At 40.7% G+C, this 23,628-nt stretch overlaps 4 protein-coding genes across 5 annotated transcripts; 3 read left to right on the top strand and 1 right to left on the bottom strand.

Annotated features, from left to right (window-relative positions):
- Positions 1-40: 40 nt before the first annotated feature.
- cxcr3.2 (chemokine (C-X-C motif) receptor 3, tandem duplicate 2) lies at positions 41-3,149 on the top strand. The gene is made up of 3 exons (XM_051076119.1): positions 41-136; positions 851-914; positions 1,276-3,149. The coding sequence occupies exons 2-3, from the start codon at positions 882-884 to the stop codon at positions 2,374-2,376; spliced, it is 1,134 nt and encodes a 377-aa protein (XP_050932076.1). The 5' UTR covers positions 41-136; positions 851-881; the 3' UTR covers positions 2,377-3,149.
- Positions 3,150-4,258: 1,109 nt separating this feature from the next.
- On the top strand, positions 4,259-10,294 carry LOC108880701 (C-X-C chemokine receptor type 3). 2 transcript variants are annotated; one of them, XM_018672347.2, is made up of 3 exons: positions 4,259-4,948; positions 5,631-5,984; positions 6,319-10,294. In XM_018672347.2, the coding sequence occupies exons 2-3, from the start codon at positions 5,643-5,645 to the stop codon at positions 7,072-7,074; spliced, it is 1,098 nt and encodes a 365-aa protein (XP_018527863.1). In that variant the 5' UTR covers positions 4,259-4,948; positions 5,631-5,642; the 3' UTR covers positions 7,075-10,294. The 2 variants fall into 2 exon arrangements, with proteins under 2 accessions (XP_018527863.1, XP_018527862.1); XM_018672346.2 differs by having other exon boundaries at positions 4,265-4,948; positions 5,634-5,984.
- On the bottom strand, positions 10,056-13,191 carry cxcr3.1 (chemokine (C-X-C motif) receptor 3, tandem duplicate 1). The gene is made up of 3 exons (XM_018672339.2): positions 12,970-13,191; positions 11,356-11,763; positions 10,056-11,227 (listed from the first exon to the last, which is right to left on the bottom strand). Exons 1-3 carry the CDS (start codon positions 13,015-13,017, stop codon positions 10,490-10,492), a joined length of 1,194 nt encoding a protein of 397 aa, XP_018527855.1. The 5' UTR covers positions 13,018-13,191; the 3' UTR covers positions 10,056-10,489.
- Positions 13,192-19,012: 5,821 nt separating this feature from the next.
- On the top strand, positions 19,013-23,330 carry trim35-28 (tripartite motif containing 35-28). Its single transcript, XM_018672331.2, has 6 exons — positions 19,013-19,689; positions 20,334-20,429; positions 20,694-20,924; positions 21,079-21,101; positions 21,293-21,411; positions 21,517-23,330. The coding sequence occupies exons 1-6, from the start codon at positions 19,270-19,272 to the stop codon at positions 22,050-22,052; spliced, it is 1,425 nt and encodes a 474-aa protein (XP_018527847.1). The 5' UTR covers positions 19,013-19,269; the 3' UTR covers positions 22,053-23,330.
- Positions 23,331-23,628: the final 298 nt, after the last annotated feature.

Raw genomic sequence — 23,628 nt, 5'->3', positions numbered from 1 at the left:
ATTATTTTGACTTCAAATGTGTAACCACACATATTTCCTGTTGTAGTTCTTCTTATGTGTTTCTAATCATCTATAGCATTCCATTCTGTGCCGGCCCCTCAGTCTGCATTCTGTCTTCTTTGCAAGATCTCAGAGGGTAAGTAAATCTTGTCCACCATAATAAATTGATTTGTTCATTTTGGTTTCTTGATTGAGAAAATTTTACTGCATATAAATGGTGAAATAGTTCTAGTTCTCACCTCTTCCAAGCTCTGTAAAGAAGATTGCTTTATACAGTATCTTGACAGTATTCTGACCTGAAAAATTCTGAAAATTTTATGATAAATAAGTTACTATAATAATCTGGGTATAATGCTTTATATCTCAAAACAAGCTGAATGTGAACATAGTGGAGACTGTGAAATTCCTGCCAACCAAGCACTTTCACTTCTCCTCCATTTGTGGAGGATTGTTTTCTAGTTTCTGCTTCTTATGGGTTGAATTCCCAAAACCTTTGTTCCCTATAAGCATTGTACATGCTATAATATAAATTGGGTCTGCATGTAGGTGCACAATCCTGAAAATAAAATATTTTTTCCATATGGAGTCCACCAGTCATGCGCTGTCTGTTTGTAAGAGCTGGCTGCAACCATGTTTTAAAAACATATGTCATAATTTCCTTGACACAGTCATCGATTCCTACTATAGCTGTTTGCGTCTGTCTAAAATGTGCAAGGATTCAGTTCCTGAAATGCCAACTTCTTCTTTCTGATTCTACCTCATCTGGGTGAGTGTAGACTGACAGAAAAAAGATGTTTAGCTAATGTGTTTATGAGAGGATTGTGTTCTCTTGACTCTTGGGGGGATTCAGGTGTTCTGCTGCCTCCTTGTTTGCTGCAAATATGAACGTCACGCCAACCACAGAAGATTACTGGGTGAGTGGCTGTTTCTATCATATAATATGTGCATCATTGGCCAGGAGACATAGTGTAGTCTGAGACCTCTGAAAGTTGTTATGTTGTAACATGAGCAAGTAAACCACCATGGAAGATAACATATTCCTCCACCAGATATTTTTAGATGATATTAAAACAACTAGTATATACAAGAATGATCTTTTAGTGTTTCTTTATGATTAGTCCTAATATAGAAATAAGACTCTTTTGACCTTCATGTTAAAAGTTGCCCTTAATAAGTCTCAAGTAAATTAATACAAAGGTTGTGAAATGATGAGACGTGAACTAAACTTGAATAACCCATCACCTTCGAGTATCTGACAGTTTCTCTCGTCAGCAGGACTATGAATATGAGGACAATTACACCACGTCCCACGAAAAGAGCAGGTCTGATGCAGCCCCATGCTTTCAGGAGGACATCTATGGGTTTGCACAGAAGTACTCCCCTGTTGCATACTGCCTGGTGTTCCTCCTGGCTCTTGTGGGCAACGTGCTAGTGCTGTGCGTGATCCGCCGCTACCGAAACTCACAGAGCGGCGGCGCCTGCGCCTTCTCCCTCACCGACACCTTCCTCCTCCACCTGGCCATTTCTGACCTCCTTCTCGCCTTCACCTTGCCCCTGTTCGCGGTGCAGTGGGCTCACCAGTGGGTGTTTGGCTTGGCTGCTTGCAAGATCTCTGGTGCCCTCTTCTCCCTGAACCGCTACAGTGGCATCCTCTTTCTGGCCTGCATCAGCTTTGACCGATACCTGGCCATCGTTCACGCCGTCAGCTCCGGCTGGAAGCGCAACACCTGCCATGCTCAAATTGCGTGTGCCATCATCTGGGTGGGCTGCCTGGGCCTGAGTGGGGTGGACATTACCTTCAAGCACGTAGCTTCTGTCAACACTGTGGGCAAGCACCAGCCGCTCCTGTGTGTGATGTGGTTCCCTGATAACTCCACACAGTGGATGGTGGGCCTGCAGCTGGTCAGTGTTATCCTGGGGTTTGGGCTCCCTCTGTTGATCATGCTCTACTGCTACATCCGCATCTTCAGGTCTCTGTGCAATGCCACTCGCCGCCAAAAGCGCAAGTCTCTCCGCCTCATCATCTCCCTGGTGTCTGTGTTTGTCATCTGCTGGGCACCGTACAACTGCTTCCAGCTGGCAGACAGCCTGCACAGGTTGGGCGCGGTGGCTGGAGACTGCCAGTTCAGCCACGCAGTCGACATCGGGACTCTGATCACTGAAAGCGTGGGGCTGTCGCACTGCGCCCTGAACCCTCTGCTGTATGGTTTCGTGGGGGTGAAGTTCAGGAGGGAGCTGACAAGAATGTGTAAGGGGCTGCTGGGGCAGAGAGGCTGGCTGGGGATGGAGGGATGGAGGCAGAGGAGGCTCAGGAGAACCACTGGCTCTTTCAGTTCTGCAGAGAGCGAAAACACATCCTTTTCTGTCATGGCTTGACACTGGTTAGAGAGACAGGAAGAGAAGAGGGGAATGTGTTGTTGTGTGTGAGAGATAGAGGTTTAATGTGTAGTGAAGTGTGAAGTGAAGTCAGAAAAAAGGAAGAACTGAATGAAAAATGCATGTTCAGTTTGATTAAGACTTAAATATGTTCTCAGATAGAAAGGTTTCCTGCCTGTTTCAGCTACATCAGGTTGTTGGTATAGTGCATTTTACAACACATTGTTTTCACGAATACTGTAGTAAAATTCTGCAATGAGGGTGGAGCACAGAGTAAAACAAAATGCAACATCCTGCATGCAGATGCTATCACGTCATCTTGTCATAAGAACTTGTCCATCGGTCAAATCCTGAGAAATATGTAGATTTCTTCATACTTAGAGAAACGCTTGTTCAGCACTTAAGATGCAGCCTGTGGCTTCAGTAGGTCAGACTCATTTCTCATATCCTCACTCAGTGGGTTTTTCTCATCAGATTCCACTTTCAGATAGTTTGCAGTAAAACAAGTTTCAGCTTATGAAGCAGTGAAAATGGTTGTATAGTTTGAAAAGTTGCCTGTGTTGAAATTCTTGTTTTTTAACATTCCATTTGTTTCACCTTTACAGTTGTCCTACCAGCTGTGTACTTCAAAAATATTACTCTACTGCATTACTACAAAAGAGGAAATGAACATTATCATTTAAAAAAAAAAATGTATGTGTTGTTAAAACCCAACCACTTTGTAAAGCATTTTTTAAATAATATTTTGTAATAAAAATGTCATGTCTATTATGCATCAACATCTCATCTCATGTTATTTCCCTGCCTGTTTAGTCCTGGCAACTTTCATCCAGCACAACATGAAGCTGCCAAGTGCACTGATAAATCTCATGGTAAATGCAAACATCAGTGAACATAAACATCCGTTAAAAATAGATTTAAGATGAATGGAGTCAGAATAAGAGTATAAGGAGTGGTGGAAAAAGTGTTATATTCTTTTACTCAAGTATCAGTACTGATACAGTATTAGTACTATTAGTACAGTTGTGTTACAAGTAAAAGTCCTGCATCAAAAATATTTAGTAAAAGTACAATGTATAATCAACAAAATGTATGTAATGTCTGACTTTTATTTTGACATAATTAGCATGCAGAATTATTTTGTTATAGGTGCAGCTTTATATACAGTTAAGTAGTTTAGTCCACTGTTTCCCAACCTAAAGTTTGGGTCCCTCCAAAGGGTCGCAAGATACATCTGAGGGGTTGTGAGATGATTGATGGGAGATGAGAGAATAAATGACAAAATGATACACATATTTGTGTTATCACTTTCTTTTCTCTCATCGCTAATCTAATCCTTTTGTGTGTTTGTTCTCTGTTTTCTTTTGATTTTTAAGTGAAATATAACGGAAACCTCTTTGGGGAGAAATGTCTCTTTGGTGGAAACAGCACAACTAACAACTCACAGATATCTGAAACACGATGGTGGTTAAAAACTGTACACACCTTTTTTACTCAGACATGTTACCTTTCTTTAGCTATCTTTATAACTGAGTAAAGCCAGAGCCCTACTAATATGTCTCCCTCATACACTGGTGTTAAAAGCCATCTTTCGGATTTTATTCGGTTTAATTACCATGATAACCGGGTGCTGGAGCAGGCCTCAGCTTTTATCCATTGTTCACTTTCGGAACACAAACACAACAGTTCCATCTAGTGGAGAGCGGCTCTCTGTGCGGCGCATTGTCTGACTTTGCTTTGTGTCCAGCGCTCTGTTGTGTGTGCGACATAGTTGCGTCAAGTCAGGCAACATGAGAATACGGAAATGCGGTAACTTGGCTTTCAAAATGAAGCACCTGTTTTCCTCCCTAATGACCTAGGCCATAGTGACCGCGCCATTTTTATCGTATCCTGTGCTTTTCACTACAAAGTAAATAGAGTTATAGATTTTCCTGCCTATTTATCTCGGATTCGTGTGTGTAAGCGCTGTGGTGACGTTGATGAAGGGTTTTATTTTGAAAAACAATCAACAGTGACGCTGTTTTTAATTGTGAGTTGGGGGATTTGGCAGAAGTGGTAACATGCGAGCAGGGTGACGGGTGGTCAGACGAACCAACAGAGTCCAGCGGGGCAGCGTCGGAGGTGCATGTAAGCACATTGCGATCTCTACTTAGTCAAATAGGCTACGAGATACAGTCGGTGTGCGCGCGCGCACTGTGTCCGTGTCGTAAAACTTCCAGCTGGTGAACGCCGCTTTTTACATCGTCGTTTTTAAAGTTCACCCTGCGGCTTTTGTTTTTGCAAATCACCCACCAATTCTCCCTGAGGTAAAAGCTTGGTGTCGTTACTAAAGTTTGCGCGCTCACAGAGAGTTTTTGTGCGTTTTCCGACTGGACCGTGACAGGCACCCGACAGTTGCAAGCGCTCGTCCGTCCTCCCTCCAAAAAACACATCGATCTGTCCAAAGCGGGTTGACCCCGGTGTGAAGAGATACGTGCAAGTTTCTGTGTTTGTTCCTTTTCTTTTAGTATCATCGGTTCCCGGCGCACAGACACATTGTTGCTCTCTGACTGTGCAGCTGAAGTCCTTTATGGTGAGTGAGTTACTAAATTTGCATATTTATTTGTTACTAAATATATTGTCTTTATAATGCATTAACTTTCTTATTTTAGTCGTAGCCATTATTGCAGTATTAATACTATTACTACTACTACTAATAATAATAATGATAAAATTAAGTTTTTCCTTTCTGTTTCCTTTTCGTCTCCGTGTCTCAAAACTCCTCCCTGCTGTAGAATATCGTATATTGATCCTTATCTCTGCACCTATCAGTACTTTTGCTTTTGTGGCAACAGATAAAAATGGCAAAAGTCTATCAAAAAGTCAGTTCGATTGGTGATTTAGGTTATGGATAGGGTAAGTCTTCAGGAAATGAATGCTATGTGATATCTAGATAATGTCCTTAAAAGCAACTAACATCAACATATGTATGTGTGTGGGTGTGACTGCATGGCCGAGGGGAACTGTGGTTTCCGTTTAATATCACTCCACAGTTGCTTCATCCAGTGACATCACACCATGTGAGTTATGTGTGAGCATGTTTATAAAGCTTCAGCTGGACTTCCCAAGGGGAGATTTTGAAGAAACTACTTAAGCTGATGATACTGAGAGAGAGACAGAGAGAGAGGAGTGAATAACCTGATATTTCTGTCACTTGGCCTCAGAGACACTGCAGTATTTTTGATTTCTCTCTGTTTTTAACCTTTTTGTGTCAGCAGTAGAAGAACATGGATGTGGACGTCGGTGGATTTCTTGACCAGAACACCACCTATGACTATGGGGACTATGAGTACAAAGAGGACTCTGAATCAAAAGGCAGCAAGGCGGTGTTGATCCCGGTTCTGTACTCCGTGGTGTCGGTTGTGGGCCTGCTGGGCAACGTGCTGCTCCTGGTCGTTCTGGCACGGAAGAGGCAATCTTGGAGTATATCAGACATCTTTATCTCCCACCTGGGTGTCGCAGACATCCTTCTGCTGCTGACTCTGCCCTTCTGGGCTGTACAGGCTGCCCACCACAGTGGATGGTCCTGCGGGGGATTTCTCTGCAAGTTCAGTGGAGCTGTTTTTGATGTAAGTACTTGATGTCCTGCAGATCAGGCAGAGACTGAAAGTGAAATCTTTTCAGTGCAGCCATGAGAAAGTTGTTTTTGGATGGATCTGCGTGTGGGTGTTTGCCCTAATTTCCTGCTAAATCAAGACTCTTGGCAGATAAAGCTCTCATTGTATTTAATATTATTATTTTGTTGAGCAAGTGCACTGCCCCAGTTACATTCACATTCTTCCAGGCAATTCAGCATTTCTGGGAAAAGGCGAGGGGAGAAGTGAAAGCTTAATGAAAAACATGGCTGAGGGTTTCTGTGTTACACAAGATTACAGTTTGAAGTTTTCCTTTTCTTTTTTTTAGATCAACCTGTATGTTGGGATTTTTCTGCTGGTTTGCATCTGTCTAGTTCACTGCCTGTCCATCGTCCACACTACCCAGCTCCGCTTTCTCAAGACCCCTGTGTTTGCTCATATCAGCTGTGCGTTGGTCTGGGTTATCTCACTGCTTCTCACCATCCCTGACTGGATTTTTCTAGAGGCTTGGAAAGATGAGGCAAAAGGGAGAACACTGTGTGCTCACATCTACTCTGGCTCACAGCTGCTTTCACGTCTGCCCCACCACATACTGGGCTTCCTGCTGCCCGCAGCCATCCTGATCATCTGCTGCTCCTGTATGCTGATATCGCTGCAGAGCAAATCTAAAAGCCCCCAGAAGCAGAGAGTTATCACAGTCATCCTGCTCATGGTGGTGGTCTTCTTTCTCCTTTGGATGCCATACAACATCACACTCATTGTGGACACCTTCAGGAGCCGCTCTAAGGAAACCCAAGGTGGTTCATCGGGGAATCCTTCAGAAGGTTCCCTGAAGGCAGCTCTGATAGGCACGTCTGCTCTGGCCTGCGTTCACGCCTGCCTCAGGCCTCTGCTTTACCTCAGCCTGTGTGGGAACTTCAGGAAGCGGATCCTGGCCACGCTGAGATGCACTACAGTCGAATCTAAAAGTTCGCTGTGGGAGTTGGGTGTGGGCGAGGAAGCCCTGCCTGACCAGAGTCATGAGAGGGAAGAACTGAAACAGATGACAAATGCAAAGACTCAGGTGCCATCAGCTCAGTGCTGATGAACAGACTGAATTGCAGAAGTGATCTGAATAATGTTCCACCTCTGTAGGAGGTTAGTGTTAAGTCATATCATGGGTTCAAGGGGTGGAGGACTGCACTGTGTGATGATGAGAAATCGATATTTATAGAAAATGACTCTCTCGCATTGCACTTTAATGTGAAGGTTTTAGAGCCAAGTCATGGTGACATATATTGTTGTACTCTTATTTTGTAATCACTATTGCACAACTTTAGCTTGTTACCCTAAATCATGAGTTTTTTATTCAGTTGTGTGTATATTGTGCATTGTTATTAGTATTATTATTCTCATTATTGAAAACAAACAGTTCTACAAACTTCAGATGTTAAACAATCATCATAAAACTAATGCCATAATCATTGATTCTAAGGAATATAAGCTCTTATCTTTGCCAGTGTTACTGTGCACTTGCATTAAACAGTCCGACACAGTTTATAACTTTAATTCTGATAAGGTAGCATAAACCGTTTCACTTTTCATTTGACATGTTATCTCAGACTAGTAAAGACTGTGTGGATTCCATGATTGCGCAGTGAGCGTATGGATTTCTATGTTTGGCCGTTATGCAGTGAGGGAATTTCCCCCTCCCGGCGAATCCCAGGACTCTTTTTAACTTTTTAGCTTCATTGTTGCAACATGGATGTGTGTCAACTGTGGGACACAAGATGACACAAACAGGTGGTGATGTCATCAGTCAGGTGACAGAGCGAGTCAGAGAGGAGGAGGAAGAGAAAAAAACACTCTGTTGTTCATAGCTCTCTGTTTATTCTCATCTGAAGACTGCTGTGTTGGGTGGAGAGAGAACTGTAGCTTGCTTTGTGTTTAAGAGAATAAAAAAAGAATGTTGTTGGTACATGGAGGGAAGAAGAGGAGTTGGAGAAGATAAAATCTTTTAGATCTCTGGTTTTACCACCACACTGTTGTGCAAGTTATGGCCTGCCAGGAAAACCTGATTTCTGGGCTCATGGGCCTGAAATAAAGTATTCTGTCACAACTAGGTATTCCTTCAGAAACTCTCCCCACAGTCATTTCACTCTTGAAACTGTTTCCCTTCCCTTAGTTGACATATTTTCCTTCCTCTTTCTGCTAACAGCAGCAGCACATCACATTTATATCATGATTTGTTAAAATTAGTCCTGAGTGAGTGTTATTTCCTGCTTCAGCTAGAGCTGGCCTGTCAGTGAAGATAGAGATAGAGACAAGTAGCTAGATGGGACTTTTCTTCAGTGAATGACAAACCCATCACCAGCATAAACAGAAATGTCGTCCACAAGACAGGGTATAGTGTGCTAAAAAAATCAAGGCACATGTTGACCACACACCACACAAAGTGTGATGTGTCTGAATGGGTTTGAAGCCAAGCTCTTTAATCCAAAGAACTGTGGAAGAGTTTGTGAAGCCATGGCTCACTTTGTTCTCAGCCACAGTGTCTCAACCAGTAGAGCTTCAGCCTCGTGACTGAAATGTTTAACCTGCCAATACACTGGTTGCTGCTGGGATGTTTTTTCACACCATCACCACCGATACCAACATCACTACCCTGTAGTTAAATATTTGCCTCTCATGCAAATTATCAGTAAGACATATTTTAACAGACAGTAGTGGTGGTGCATTGTGTTTCCTATAATAATCACATACATATTGATTGAATTGGAGACGTTTGCCACAAGGCGGAGCGTTTCTCTGCTCATTTTTGTTCATTCATTTCTTGTCACATATCCGCTTAAACCATAGGTTTGAGGATATGTGGCTGCTTTGTCTCACTTTGTTTCTATTTCCTGTCAGAAAGATGTAAGCTATTTCCACAGAAACCGCTACATGTGGGTTTGAAGTTTTGATTGTTGTTCCTGCATGTATTCTATGTGATCACTCAAGCTTAACCTCAGCTTAATTTCAACCTCATTTTAAACAGATGGAAACTCTTAGAAGGTTCTGTTCACAAGAAGAGAGAGAATAGAAAGGGATGTTGCGTTATCAGACTTCTCCTAAATTGACCTATCTATCCTTTATCTGCCATCTCTGTTAAAACATTCATTACTCATATGTAGCACACTTCTATAACCATGCTCCTAGCATTATAGGGGAAATTATGCAAGACTTTTTCATATGTGTTTAGATTACACAGTAAAGTAAGTACATAATTACAAAAGAAACCTAACACAAGAAATAGATAAAAACCCTGTATGGCATCTTGACTGGCTGCTTGCCAGCAGTAGAATCTACACATTGTAAGACTGGGGTTGTTAAAAAGTCCACATCACTATATATCGTACCCTTGTATGTACTCAGGTGGCCTTTTTGACAAGCCCCTAACTACACTTTCTTGGTAAATTTCAAGTTTTTTATTTTATCTTTCTAAATTACAAAATTTCACATTTTATTTATTAGTGATCTGTTTGACTAGTGTGTAAATTTACAACATTCCCTAAATGTTGTTTCAAAGCCCTCTCTACACTGTCAGGTATGTTTTCTGCCCAGAACGATGGCATGTTAGGGTGTTTAGCCTAAAACATACCAGAATCAGACTTAACACTTCTAATGTGTAATGACACATCTTCCTCAGAAGATTTTCTAGAAAATATCACTAGAGTTTGGTGATACACAATCCTGGGTGGGATCCAAAATTCACTGGAAATCCCTGCAGCCAAAAAGACTGCTTTAATGAGCAGCCTGCCGTAATGAGCACTGTCTGTACGAACTAGTCTACAGGCTTCAAATGGAAACAGAAACACAATTACACTTGACTGACTGTCTGTATCTGCAGTTTGATATGGTTTAGTTGTCTTTCTGTTTTATTTTTTTGTTTTAATGTGTGCCTAAGACTTCCTGGGAAACACTGTTGAAATTGTGTGGAGTCTCCTTGTGAAATATAGAAGCCTGTACTGAATTGTCACCTCATACCCTGTCTGTCCTGTTTCTGTACTGTAATGTTGGGAAAACCCTGGTAAATTATTCAGAAAATAAAGCTGTATTATTTATTTCAACATTCCATATAAAAACATGTTGAAAAATATCAAAAAATATACAGTAAAAAATATGGTAGAAATACATGTAAAAAAAATTAGCAGTAACAATACAGTAACAATATTCACTCCAGTATACGTTGTTAAGCTGCCTTATTTATGATAAATGCCTGGCAATCAGAAAAGGGAAATGTTATATTTCTACTGTACAAGAAAAATAAATCTGCTGCCCACAAACACAGGTGTATGACCTTGAGTTGCAGGATGACAATATTATTTTTGTTCTGCGGTCGTCTTCATGCACAGCTACTAATGCACTATAAACTACAGAAAATTGAAGGTAAGCATAGTCTCTGTCATTGTGTAAGTTTAAGTCACATTGTAAGCTTGTTCAGTTTTATCAGTATGCTTGTTAATATGGTCTTGTCTGTCTCAGACAGCAATGGAGTTGGAGGTGTCGGCAGACTCAGACCAGAAAGAGCTTTTCCTGCTGCTGACGGCAGATTGGAATTTGGCGCTTGTCTTCAGCTTGCAGCCCAGAGACCTCAGGATTTCCAGGAGCTGACGCCGGAACTTCACACCCACAAAGGCGTACAGGATGGGATTGAGGCTGCAGTGGAGGTAACCCACTGACGTGGTAACAGTCAAAGCATTATCCAGAGATGTTTTGACTCCACAGGTCTGGTTGTTGTTCTTGGAAAGAATCGTGTCCGTCATGAGTGTGATGTTGTACGGTGTCCAGCAGAGAAAGAAAACCACCACCACAGCCACGATGACCCTGAAAGCTTTCTGCTTTTGGAGGCCCTGGGTGCCGCACCGTAGCCGCCGCAGGATGCAGGAATAGCAGAAGATCAGGGCAGCTGAAGGAAGCAGGAAGCCCAGCATGTGGTAGAGCCCGCGTGTTCCCAGTCGCCAGTAATCTGATGACTCATGGGAAAATTTTAAGTAGTTGCGAATGCACTCTGTTGTGTCTCGTCTGTCATCTCTCACAGGCTCCAAAAAGATCCAGTCAGGGATAGAGAGAAGCAGGGAGAAGAACCACACTCCAAAGCAGCTGGCCTGAACAACCCAAGGATTCCTACGGGAGTACATCTGAGTGGCATGAACGATTGACAGGTAGCGGTCCAGACTGATGCAGACCAGCAGAAAGATCCCACAGTAGAAGTTGATCTGAGGGCGCAAAGAAATCAGTCAAAGAGAAGTGAAAAAAACTTGTTGCAACCTCTGTTTATATACTACAAAGAACTTTTCTATGATGCAGGTAGTTTTAGTGCATGCCCCTGCTGCATGCCTCTTACCGTGAAAAGAGTTCCAGTGATCTTGCAGAGAGGACCCCCAAATGACCAGCCCTTAGTTTGAGCAGCCTGCGCTGCATACAAGGGCAGCGTCACCAGCAGCAGGACATCAGCCACACCCAGGTGGAGGATGAAGGTGTCTGTCACGCTCCAGGTTCTCCTGCTCTGAACCAGAACTCCCAGCAGCACTCCATTTCCCAGGATCCCCACAACAAATGCCACAGAGTACAGAATCGGGATGAACACAGCCCCAAACTTCATGCCTTCCTTCACGTCACATACATCACCCCCCTCACAACAATCAGGACCGTAGAAGCTGCTGTTGACGTCATATAAGTCTTCAAAGCCATCAAAGAGCGATATATCTGTTCCATTCATTATAATTTTGGCACCATTCTCCACCAGTGAACCCTGCAGAAAAAGAGGAAGAAGAAATCTGCATTCATTTGGTTTGAGCATTCGATCTGTTCAGTCTGTCAGCCACATGGTGGTGCTATCTATCTATCTATCTATCTATCTATCTATCTATCTATCTATCTATCTATCTATCTATCTATCTATCTGTCTATCTATCTGTGTCAGTGTTTGATGAAGGGAAAGTCCAGACTGCTCTGTTTTATAAGCACAATCCTGAACATACTTGATTTTTGAAGACATTTAGAGAAAAAGAATTCTGAAGTTGGATTTTTTTTTTTATTTGTTAAAACTCTCCCAGCAGTATTTTGGACAAGCTGCACCTTGTTAATGACCTCTCAGGAGAACAGAAAAGAAGTGCATTACAGCAAATTGAACCAGCTCGTGACAAAGGCGAGCATTTAGTAATTTCAGTGCCCTTTGGATAGAGAAGTGGCACGAGCTAATATATTCTTGTGGAAGTGAACATTTTTAAGGTCTGGTGATAGGATGTCTGACAAAAATTTACCACTTTGTACCAGTTATAATGATATCAGTTCTCTGTTTAGATCAATGACAGTTTTGACCATTTCAGTCAAATTGTAAGGGTATACTTGCAGATGGGGAAGAGAAATTAATGCATGTGTCCAAGAGGAAGCATGTATAGATTCACTATTTACAGAGAGTTAAAACCCTTGTGGAACTAAAATATTAAACACAATGTTAATTAGCATCTATTCCTTGTTGCATAATTATGCTTTAGTCATAGTAAGTGGTTCAAAAGCCTTTTATCAAACAAAGCTGAGTGTAGATCCATTGCTTCAATATTAACAAAATACTTTTTATTGAATGGCACAATATTGTATTGGCACACTGTCAGCCTACAAACCACATCACACCGTGGTGTCTTTCTGTGAGTTAAAGGTGTGAGCACGACAAAATGTGTGAACAAAGAAAGAATAGAATAAAATAAAATGTGCTGCATCAAAGTTCAATTTAAGTTCATCTGTAATTAGCTAATCAGGGTAAAGATAACATACACAAAACAGGCGCACAGGGGAGCACTGAAGCAGGTGAAACACGTAGTGTCTGTATGATTTGCAGATGTGAATTGAAATAATCAAATAATAAAGAATACTATGCACCTGAGGATGAAAACCTTCCACGTAAAGGATGGTACATGCGTTAGCTAAGACTTAGGTAATAAATTATGACATAACTTACCCACTCATAATTGTCCGACATTGTGTTCTCCTCAGCAACTAGATTCATGAGGCTACACAGCAGAAATGAGCTGTTTCAGCGTTGCCAATAGCAATATGTCTCGAGCCAGAGAGGAAGGAAAAAGGAACCCCCTCAAACCACGCATGAAGATTCACAAAGTAGAAGCACAGTCATGCAGTTTGATGTTTTTAATAAAGAAGTACTGTAATTCATTCCTGACTTAAATATTTCTAGTTTACTTTTTTTTATCACTCCTTAAAAAACCATTATCTCTTTAAAAAGGTTAATTCATTGAAATGGTGAACAAACCAATCTGGCCACTAAACTAAAAATGATGATTATGAATTGCATTTATTTCAAATGCTTGGTTTAAATGACTAAGACTCTAGTGACCTCACATCAAGACATGAATATGTTAAAGACATAAAATACATAAAACACTCAAGATGTCACAGTATGAGTAGGCTGGTACTCTTTCCAAGAAGATGGGTGAATAGCATTTCTTTGAATTTGAGCAGACTGTGTCTAAAAACATTCGTCAGTTTCAGTTGGTTTGAACATTGTGGTTCAGAAGTGTTTAAAAGAAACACAATGTGCTGACTTTATAGAAAATTAAAGTGTACAGTATAGTGACACCAGCAACTACAAGAGAAGGTCTGCTTTTAGTCTGATTACTGAACATCAGCCTAATGAAAGCATTCACCTTTTTCTTAAAGAAATGACCTTCAACTTCCTGTATGAACCGCATGAGAGATGAACAGCCGTCACGCAAGTTGACCAGGTTAATTGCATGAGTGATCTCTCAACCTTGAAATCACTGGTTGCATTTCTGAACCACATGTTTAGATTAGATTAGATATCATTATTAACCTCAAGATTTGTCATCACACATAAGGTCAGATAACATATGAAACTACCAGTTAAGTAGGAACACCAGCACACAAACAAACACAAATTCAAAGTCAGCATTAGTTTAGCTTAGGAGCGTGCTTTGCCACCAAATTAAAAGCTAGCGTAATTACAAGAGCAATAAAATAAGCAATGTAAATGAAACTGAGCATTAGTATTTATAGTAAGAAACCACAATACTAGTATGACTCTAAAAATAATAATGACAATGATAATCTGACAGCACATCTGATTTGACAATTCACCTGAAAAAAGACAGTGAAAACTGTTCAACTGCATGACTGAACAGGGACATTAGTGTCTATATTCTGTGGTCATCCTGGTCATCTTTATCTTGTGGTTTTAATACCTAGATGTATTGGAACAATACGTACTGACACACTAACACTCACACCCATAATATGTAGCTGTGAGTGAATGAGACTGGAAATAATGAATGAACTTCTTGCTGCAGTTTAATCAGCCCCTCAGTTTGATATTAACAGCCTTATCTATATTATCGCAGCTATAGTTCCTCCTGCTGCTATTTATATATCATATCAGTGTAAAAATCTCTCAGATTGTTTTCACTAACCATTTCATAAGAGTATTTATCTTCTTCAAACCTCAAGATTTTTATCACACTTTTTTTTCCCCAGTATCACTCTTGTATGCACACAAGCATACAAACACAACACCTGCGACAGCACAGTTTGAAGTCTCATCTCCAGCGCAAAAAGTTCAGTTTGTGTTCCTGTTTTTTTTCACACCTTTTCTTTCCTCTTTTGCTTTGCAGCCTCTGTGCAATGTATGTGGTGAGAGGGGCTGATGGAAGTGCAAGCATCTGGTCATGACAGTCAAATCACTGACTTTTGCAGCCCACGAGCAGAGAACAAACAACGCAGGGACAAAATTGAATTGTGATTCACAAAAGCATTTTGCATTGAATGGAAACTGCATGCGTGCCTGATTTTTATTTTTTTTTTACTGCACATCTCTCAGTGGAATACAATGTGTCATAGTTTTTTCAGTTGTTTGGAGAGGGATAATTTATGATTTGAAAGCGTAAAGGAAACATCTTAGGGAACATAAATGATAGATTCAGTGTGACCTCAGACACAGCCACCGAAGTGTTTCGTTTCATTCTGATATCGATGTGTTAGCTGGATACCAAAAAGCAGAGAAATTCACCACAATTATGTGTGACTTCTTCCTCAGATTTTATCTTTGGTGAGGCCTTCCGTCTCAAGTGCCAGACAGGAAAAGAGTTTTTTCACTACCTGTTGAACGGCTGTCTTCTACAGCACACTAACAACATGATATCACTTTTTTCACAAATCTCTTTCAAAAACCTCTTTTGGCTATAAGAGATTTCTAGTTAAATAAAGTTCAAGTCTGTATGTTTTTCAGTAGGTGTGTGAGGTTGTGAGTGTACCTCTAAATTTAAACTTTGTTTGAAAGTACAACTGTGAAACCATGGAGACGTCACTTGAGGAAATGAAAGCACAACAATACAGAAAAATAAAAAAATTTCCATATTCTGGTTTTGATTCCTATAATCATGTAGTTTGGTTATTGCGTTGCCAAGTTTGAATAAAAATAATAAATAATAATTTTATCCAGCTGGTTGTGATCAGTGTACTAACTCAGCAGTTACAATCTCACTTCATTGCTGCATTGTCTTTTTGTCTTGTAATCACTGCAGTAAGATGGATAGAGGAATATAAAATATCAAAGCACCTTCAGATGATTATTTTTTCACTGCTGTTTGAACACCTGCAGAAATTGTTCTGTAGTTAGAACCTTTCCTTCCTTTTGCAACTTCTGGTTTTGACTAAAAGTGGTTAGCACTACCACATCTAGGTCAGAGTTCCACAAACATCAGACCCTGAATATCTCAGAGACCCTACAGAGGTGGCAGCAGTGATGTTTACATTGTATGTCCTGTCACATGAAGTCTGAATTTATTTATTTATTTTTTTTATTTTATTTTTTGTTTAGTACAGTTTTAAATGAGCAATTTGGTTTTGTGTTGCATACCGCTCATGTCAAATATTACGGTAGCTTTTCTGTCTAAATGCATTATGTTGTGATTTGGCCTTAATGCTAACTGTTTTATGTGTTAGTGATGTGGAGTCAGGGAGTTGACTTTGACACACGCACAATTGCCTTGTCCCACATGGTTTTTGCTTTTTACTTCTGCTCATATCCACTGTAATTGTCTTGCTCACTAATCTTAAAGGTGCTCCTTCTGATACAAGGGTTATGAGGCATTTTAGTGTGGACAGAAATGTGGGAAGGGCACTTTCTTATGTTAATTAATATGTTTTCAACCTTTTGGCTTCAAGAGGACTAAAAACTAAGGACTATGTGGCTCAGTGTGGAATACCAATTTTAACTACAGGCTTATGTTCCCTCTCAGGCACTGCGTTTCTCCAAGGATCCCTGAACACACTGCATTCAGAGTCCAGACTGTTCTCATTTGTAATTCCCCAACTGCAGAACAAGCTCCCAAATGCTATCATAGCAGGAGTGTCCCTCTCTATCTTCACGAATCTCTTGAAGACTCATCTCTTCTGAGAGCAGCTCCTCTTCTAACACCTCTAACACCCTGACATGCCTAACTAACCCTTACCAACCATTTCCTTAACTGAACTCCTTGTATTTTGCTTTGCTGAGTAGATTTAATACTTTAAGGTTTCCTACTGCACTGAAGCTTTAGCTTTGTCCCTTGCTGTTATAGTAATGTGTATTAATGTTGTTCTCCTTCTCGGGTTCTTGAACAAACTATGTTTATGTGAGGGGGAGTATCATGACCTTCTCTGAGCAGGCCCCCCTGCCTGGTGGGGGGAGTGAGCAGCAACACCATATGAGCTGGTTACAGTCTTCCTTTCACTCGGTTTTGTTTTGCTGAATTTAGTCTTTTAGTTTTATAGTATGTTTGCCTTGGAAAATAATTTCATTGATTTGCCCACAATGGCCTAATTCACCAAGAGATATTACAGTAATAACTATTCCAGTTGTCCAGAACAGTGGTTTAAAACCTCTGAAGGGTGACAAACGTATATCATCTCATGATCTACTGTCATGCCACTTAATTCTTTCTTTAACAATGAAAACATTTCTTAAATTGTGATTCATCATCAGCGTCAATGTGAGTTTGGTTTCTTTCTCTGCCCTGAAGTTTTACAACACCCACAAGGTCACAAAACTTCCCCCACTGGCTGTAAAACCCCAAGAAAGGGCAAAACTCACAAAACAAACAGGTGATCGCAACTTCATTTGTAAAAAGAGAGAACCCACAGCACCCCTGTGGATTTCCTGTGTGACACTCGTCACATTAACTGTTAGAAACTACATTTTCACCCTTTACATTTTAGCAGCGCAGCAAAAATAGTGATACACAAAAATACCTACCAATTTTTGCTCTATAGAAAGTAGCCTACGTGGCAAAAAAATGTGATTGATGTGCAGCCTCTGTTACACATTTTGTATCGCGTGAAATTCATCCACTTTGAAATAGGAATAAAGTAAGCATTTGTCATAACATTTAACGTTATATATTGGAGGCCTATTCTACTATCAGAGTGAATTTGAAGTCATATACTGCACATGACAACCTATAAGTACCATGAAATGTGCATGAAAATGGGTAGGGGGGCAAAGATAGCCAACAACCGTCATGCTTACACGTGCTGATTAAATGTGATTTTTTTTAAAAAGGTGGAAAATTTTGTCCAATATATAAACTCACAGAACACATGGGGGAGTGTAGATCTGCGTTTGGGCATAGAACTGTATTTTTCTTTTTTTTTTTCTTCTTCTTCTTTTTTTATTTCTTGCTTCTTGCTTCTGAGTTTTTATGGCTTACTGTAGCCATCACACATGTGGTTGATGGTAATGGCCATGCAAAGCTCCTGCACTGTTTTGGTTTCTGTTTTAAATGTTTGCAAAGATCCTTTAAAGGACACACAAACAAAGAGCACACGTCCAACAACATAGATGTCATGGTGAGCTTGAAAGTAGCAGTTTTACTCTTCAAAGTGTAAGAGGCAGTCATGCTAGCCACACTGCAGTGTCTCATATTGGCACAGTGGCTCCATCTGTTGGATGTCCTGACATCATGATACCCCAGAATGGTGTCTTAAATAAAGGACCTTTGTATAATTTAATTCAGTTAGTGATATGTGAGCCAGTCACTGAGAATATGTCTTTTAAAAAGAGGATATACAGATACAGAAATGAAATGAGAAAACATGGCAAATTGATTAAAATAGACACTGTAACTTTTGCTTTTATGTGTGAAATGATGCAATAAAGTTTGTCCATTTCACAACACAAAGTCTTTACAGTGGAGACCACACTGTGAGCAGAGTCCTAATTCCACTCAGCTTGTCAAGAACTGGGTCCAGCTCTACCCTGACATCTAATATCTAAACTCTCAGCAGCCAGAGCAAACAGGAGTGAGACACTGATAACAGAAAGCTCTGGATCCTTCACTTGCAAGTAAAAAAGTCAGGAAAAAAAAAACTTAGGCTCCTCAGAAAGAGGAAGACAGAGAGTGGTCTCAACGCACTCGTGATGCAGCATAATGATACAGCAACTGCTGTGTTATCAGTGACCAACACACATGGTGTCAAGGTCTTTCCAGTGCAGATTAAAAGTGTCATGTTGTTACTACAGCTTAATGAATATGGTATAAAAACTGACAAATCATTTGGCAAATAAATAAATCAAAATGGAAACTGAGTCTAAGAAAGTGTCAGAATCTGTTCAAATAAAGTCCACAATAAATAAAAAGACATAAACTGACACAAACAAATATACCATAACTGATCAGTGAACCTGTGTGCCATGGTGTGTTCATGTAGTCTCGTAGTACAGTATAAGGGAAGTTGGACAATATTAATGTTTAGAAGCGAGAAAAAGTGTGTATTTATGTTGAAGGGCCACAGTTCCCATACCCAAGATCCTGTCCGAGCCTATATAGCTGTATATACATCACTGTAAGAGAGAGGGTGGTTTTCTCACTCTGCCAGATATGCAAACAGGTGCAGAAAGGCACATCTGCACGGCGGCACCGACTGTCCATAATAACTTCTGTTACAACCTCCAGATGCACTAGAGGGCGGTGTTGGATGAACCTGTGACAGTTTTGCTGCCTGTGAGAAGAAACACGGAAAAGGGAGTCTGATTCAGGGAGGAACTTGGTACGCACGGTCTAGCAAGTGCAGTTTGTTGGTTTTCTACTTCCTCAACCTGTTCCCGTAACTGTTTTCCACTTTTGTGAGCGTAAGAAAACCAGTCAAGCCTTGACATATCACTCAAAGACAGGTTACTGTGTGTCTGTGTGTGTCCGACGGTTTGGGTTTTCTCAAAAACGAAAGTTAACCGAGGAGGGCCCGTGAAGCCATGGCTGACATGTCGGATGAGGAAATGGAGGAGCCTTTACCCCTCCAACAGGACCTGACCTGCCCTGTGTGTCAGGGCATCTTCCGAGACCCCGTCCTGCTGCCCTGTACCCACAGCTTCTGTCGGGAGTGTCTGCAGAGAAGTTTTCAGGTCAACAAAAAGTGTCCCGTGTGCAGGGACCTGTATGAGGAAGGGCAGGCCATCGCCAACCGTGCGCTCAGCAGCGCCTGCGAGACCTTCCTCAAACAGGCGAACCGGAGGTCGACCCAGAAACGTCCCAGCGAGGACACCTGTAACCTGCACCTGAAGCCGCTGGAGCTGTACTGTGAGAAGGACGAGGAGCCCGTGTGTGTGGAGTGTGTCAGTCTGCACAGCACACACAGGCTGTATTCACTGAGAGACGGAGCACCCATGTGTAGGGTAAAGTAGCCTGACCTGTTTTCAAAGCCTCAGTTTTACACTCGGAAAGAGCAGAACAACCTTCAACCGTGAAGATTATATTCTTATAAACTGTCCTAAAGAGGTGTTGATTCAACCACAAACTACAGCCTCCACAACCTCTCTTAAAGAGTTTCAACTAAAACTGGTGATAGATTTTAGTACAGGAGCTACTTGGTGTAATAAACTGCCATCTAAGTGTAAGTCACTGTAGGTCCCTCACTGCCAATACTACTGTTTGTTTTCTCTGTTGCAAACTTTTACCATCCATGACAACTTCTGTGAACACCAAAAACCTTGTCCTGTGCATTATTTTGTTAATATCCTAGTGTTCCCTCGCCTCTGGTTTCTCCTTAGGCCCTCCTTCCTGTTTTTTGTTTTCTTAACCTCACCCCTCACCCCATTACACTTCTTTTCCATACTCTTATAGCTTTTACACTCTTTACGCTCACTTTTTTTTCCCAGAAAATAATCTAACAACAAAAGACAATATGGATATCCCATTGTATGTGTGGATACAAGTGTAGCACAACACCAGTCATACACCTACATTGAACATCACCAACATCTTATGATATGATATCTCATATTATGTCTGCTTTTGTTTTTGCTTTTTCACCTTACAGAAGGAGCTCGGGTTCAAAGTCCAGATCTTTGAAAAGAAAGTGGAATCGTACAATAAAATGACACATAAACTCAGCAACGCAGTGGAATATATCAAGGTAAAGTCACTGACACTTCTCATGGTCTTCATTTTACATTTATCTAAGTATAAGCACCCCTTACATTGACTTTTTTTAGACAATGTATTACATTACAAATATAAAGTAGAGACTAAAGAAACTACACACTGCTGGAAGACAGGAAAGAGGTCTCCCCTCGAAAGGCTTTTTTGTGGATGTACACACTACACATAGTATACATAATTTAGTCACCTGCATGTTAGTATAATCTCTAGACTAATTTTCTTCCCTGGCTCAACACAGTATCAAGCTGGGCAGGCGGAGAAACAGATCAAGGCAGAGTTCGAGAGGCTCCACAATGTGCTTTACACAGAGGAAGCTCTGCGTCTGAAAGCCCTGGCTACTGAGGAGGAGGAGAAGATCGCTGCCATACAGGAGCTGATTGCCAGCACTGCCAAGGACATTGTCACTCTGAACGAGCTCATCGAGACTCTGAAGAAGGAGATGGGCAACGAGGACCTACCCCTCCTTCGGGTAAGAGAAGGCCCACGGACCCCACAACTTTGTGGTCTGTTGAGTTTTTTTTTTGTTTTTTTTTTGGTTGTTTTTTTTTGTCTTTGATGTTTAAGTGTGTTACAAGATTTTTACTGCATTAAACTAATTCCAATCACTCTCTTTTGTGTTTTAGAATTTCCAGAATTTGAAAAGAAAGTAAGTAACTGCAAAACTTGGATCTTACATGCTGTGTGCTTTGAAATCTCTAAATCTATTAGTCCACGTATCCATGCAAAGTAGACTTTAGTACATTTCAGCATATATGTAGAAAATATTTGGTTTCTGCTGCATTTTGTTGATGTACAAATGTCTTCACATTAACTTCACATATTGCATCTCTACTCTAGAGCTCAGTGGCCTCACATGGACCCTGGCCTCCCTGATGACTCTCTTTTGAACATGGGCAAGCATGTTGGTGCTTTGAGCTACAACATCTGGAAGAGCATGCAGGCCCATGTCAAATACTGTGAGTAAAGTAATTAAGTGGGAATTTGGAATGGTCAGTGGCATTCAGGACTTCAAATAAAAAAGAAGCAATATAACACAGTTGCCTCTTGTTCTGTCTGTGCAGATCCAGTGTTGCTGGACCCAAACACTGCCTCTCCATGGCTGTCCTTGAGTCCTGACCTGACCAGTGTGAAGGAAAGCTCAGAGCGGCTCACCGCCCCCGACAACCCAGAGCGCTTTGATCCCTGCATCTTTGTCCTGGGTGCTGAAGGTTACACCTCTGGGAAACACAGATGGGACATCATTGTTGGTGACAGCCCCAGGTGGATTGTGGGAGTATGCAAAGAGTCAGTGGCCCGTAAAAAGAAGTTCACCGTCTCTACGAACCGTGGTGTGTGGTCCATAGGACTCAGCAAAGGGGTATACTCTGTCCTAACACCTGAGCGTACAGAGCTGCAGGTGCAGCAGCGTCCCGAAAGGATTCGCGTCAAGCTAAACATAGATAAGGGAGAGGTGTCATTTTGGGATGGGGGAACAGCAAAGCACCTGATCACTTTAACACACAATTTTAGTGAGATGATGTTTCCTATTTTTGGCCCTGGGCTCCATAGTACTCCTATGACTATAGTTCAAGGAAAAATAGCTGTGCACACATCATAATGGGCTAGGAGGGTTGGGTTGTTAACCTAAACCTGTGGAACTAAAAATAAGAACAATAACCTTTTTCAAATCAGAAGCTTTTTAAAAGCATGATAAACTCAGCAACACTTTAGCAATTAAATCGTGATGAATTACAAATCTCATTAGAATGTCAAGTAAAAGATTAAAATCTGACAGTGACGAGAGAGGAAACATGATAAAACTGGTGAAGACAATCATTATAAACATGTTACATGGGGTGTAAAATATACTAAAATGGGATTACTAAAAGAATACAAAAGAGAGTACCATGACTAAAAGCTTCACAAAGGTTTTTGTAAGAAAAGACAAAAGTGGTGATTTTGACTTTTTGGCATTAGAGCCTAATGTCTGAAATGACTTGTAACAGTAGAGTATGTCAGAAATATTGCATAGAGGATAATACACAAAAACAAGCAGGCAGCAAGTCAGGATAGGTAAACCTACCAATTAAAGGCCTTGGAGCTGCATGATCCATAGGTTAGAGGTGAAAAATGGCTTTCTGAATAATGACGGCGTACGAGGAATTTGAAAAAAGTATGTGATAAAAGCATAACTGACTTTCTCTGCGGCAGCAAAGGGAAAATAATTTGATCTCCCTTAGCTGAAGGAAACTGAGTTGACTAATCTTTTGTCACTTTATCATGGAGAGACAGACAAGAATAAAAAATTCTACTGAAATACCTGGCAGCCTGGCTGAAGCTAGTGATCAATACTGATGATGAATTAAACATTCTCTCTTTACTCCTCATAGAGCCATAGGAAAGTGTGACACCCAGTCCTCAGTATCTGAGAGGTCAACCAAAAAACAAAAAAAGTTGAATGTGAAAGTAATTACTTGCTTGCTCATCCTACATCTGTCTTTGGCAATATGGTATTATATGTAAGGTGTATTGTGGTAGTTATTTGTCATCTTTGCAGACATTTGGAGTGATTTTATTCTATCCATGATCAGGAAAGGGCTGCGTTTGTGCTTGGGGAATATGTGCTTTAATTGTTTTATTACTTTTACTTTTTATTACTACTTTTAATGATTCTTGATTATCCTCAAATATTGTAATAAACTGTGCTAGTTATTTGTTTTGCTGTTTATATCTCACTACACAGTGTGGCTAGGAACTAGTCATACTCAGCAGGGCACAGCTTAAACAACTGAAGGATTATATATACTACTACAACCACTCTGAATCTGTACATGCAGAAAGCTAAATATGCTGTCTCATATGAACACTTGCTCAATAAAATGTGATAAAAATCTAATTTGTCTGGTTTCATCAATTAGACCCATATAAAAATATTTTTATATTCTTATATATAATATATTGTTATTCTTATATGAAATTCTGCACTTAAGTAGAGATTACATGGAAATTATATTTAAAGGGAAAAGGATGCCTTTACAGATGACTAGATTGCACTGATGTAGAAAACTAGCTGGTAAAAATTTTAAAACTTACTTACTGAAACTTACTTTGATTTATGTTGACCGTGTACTCAAATTGCAACTGTTATCCATTCGCATTTATGATTAATACAGCATTGTCTCTGTGTGGTCTGT

This window comes from Lates calcarifer, linkage group LG15 (genome assembly GCF_001640805.2).
Source record: "Lates calcarifer isolate ASB-BC8 linkage group LG15, TLL_Latcal_v3, whole genome shotgun sequence".
NCBI lineage: Eukaryota > Metazoa > Chordata > Actinopteri > Centropomidae > Lates > Lates calcarifer.
The sequence above is the reverse complement of the archived record's forward strand: the minus strand, read 5'-3'. Positions and strand labels throughout refer to the sequence as shown.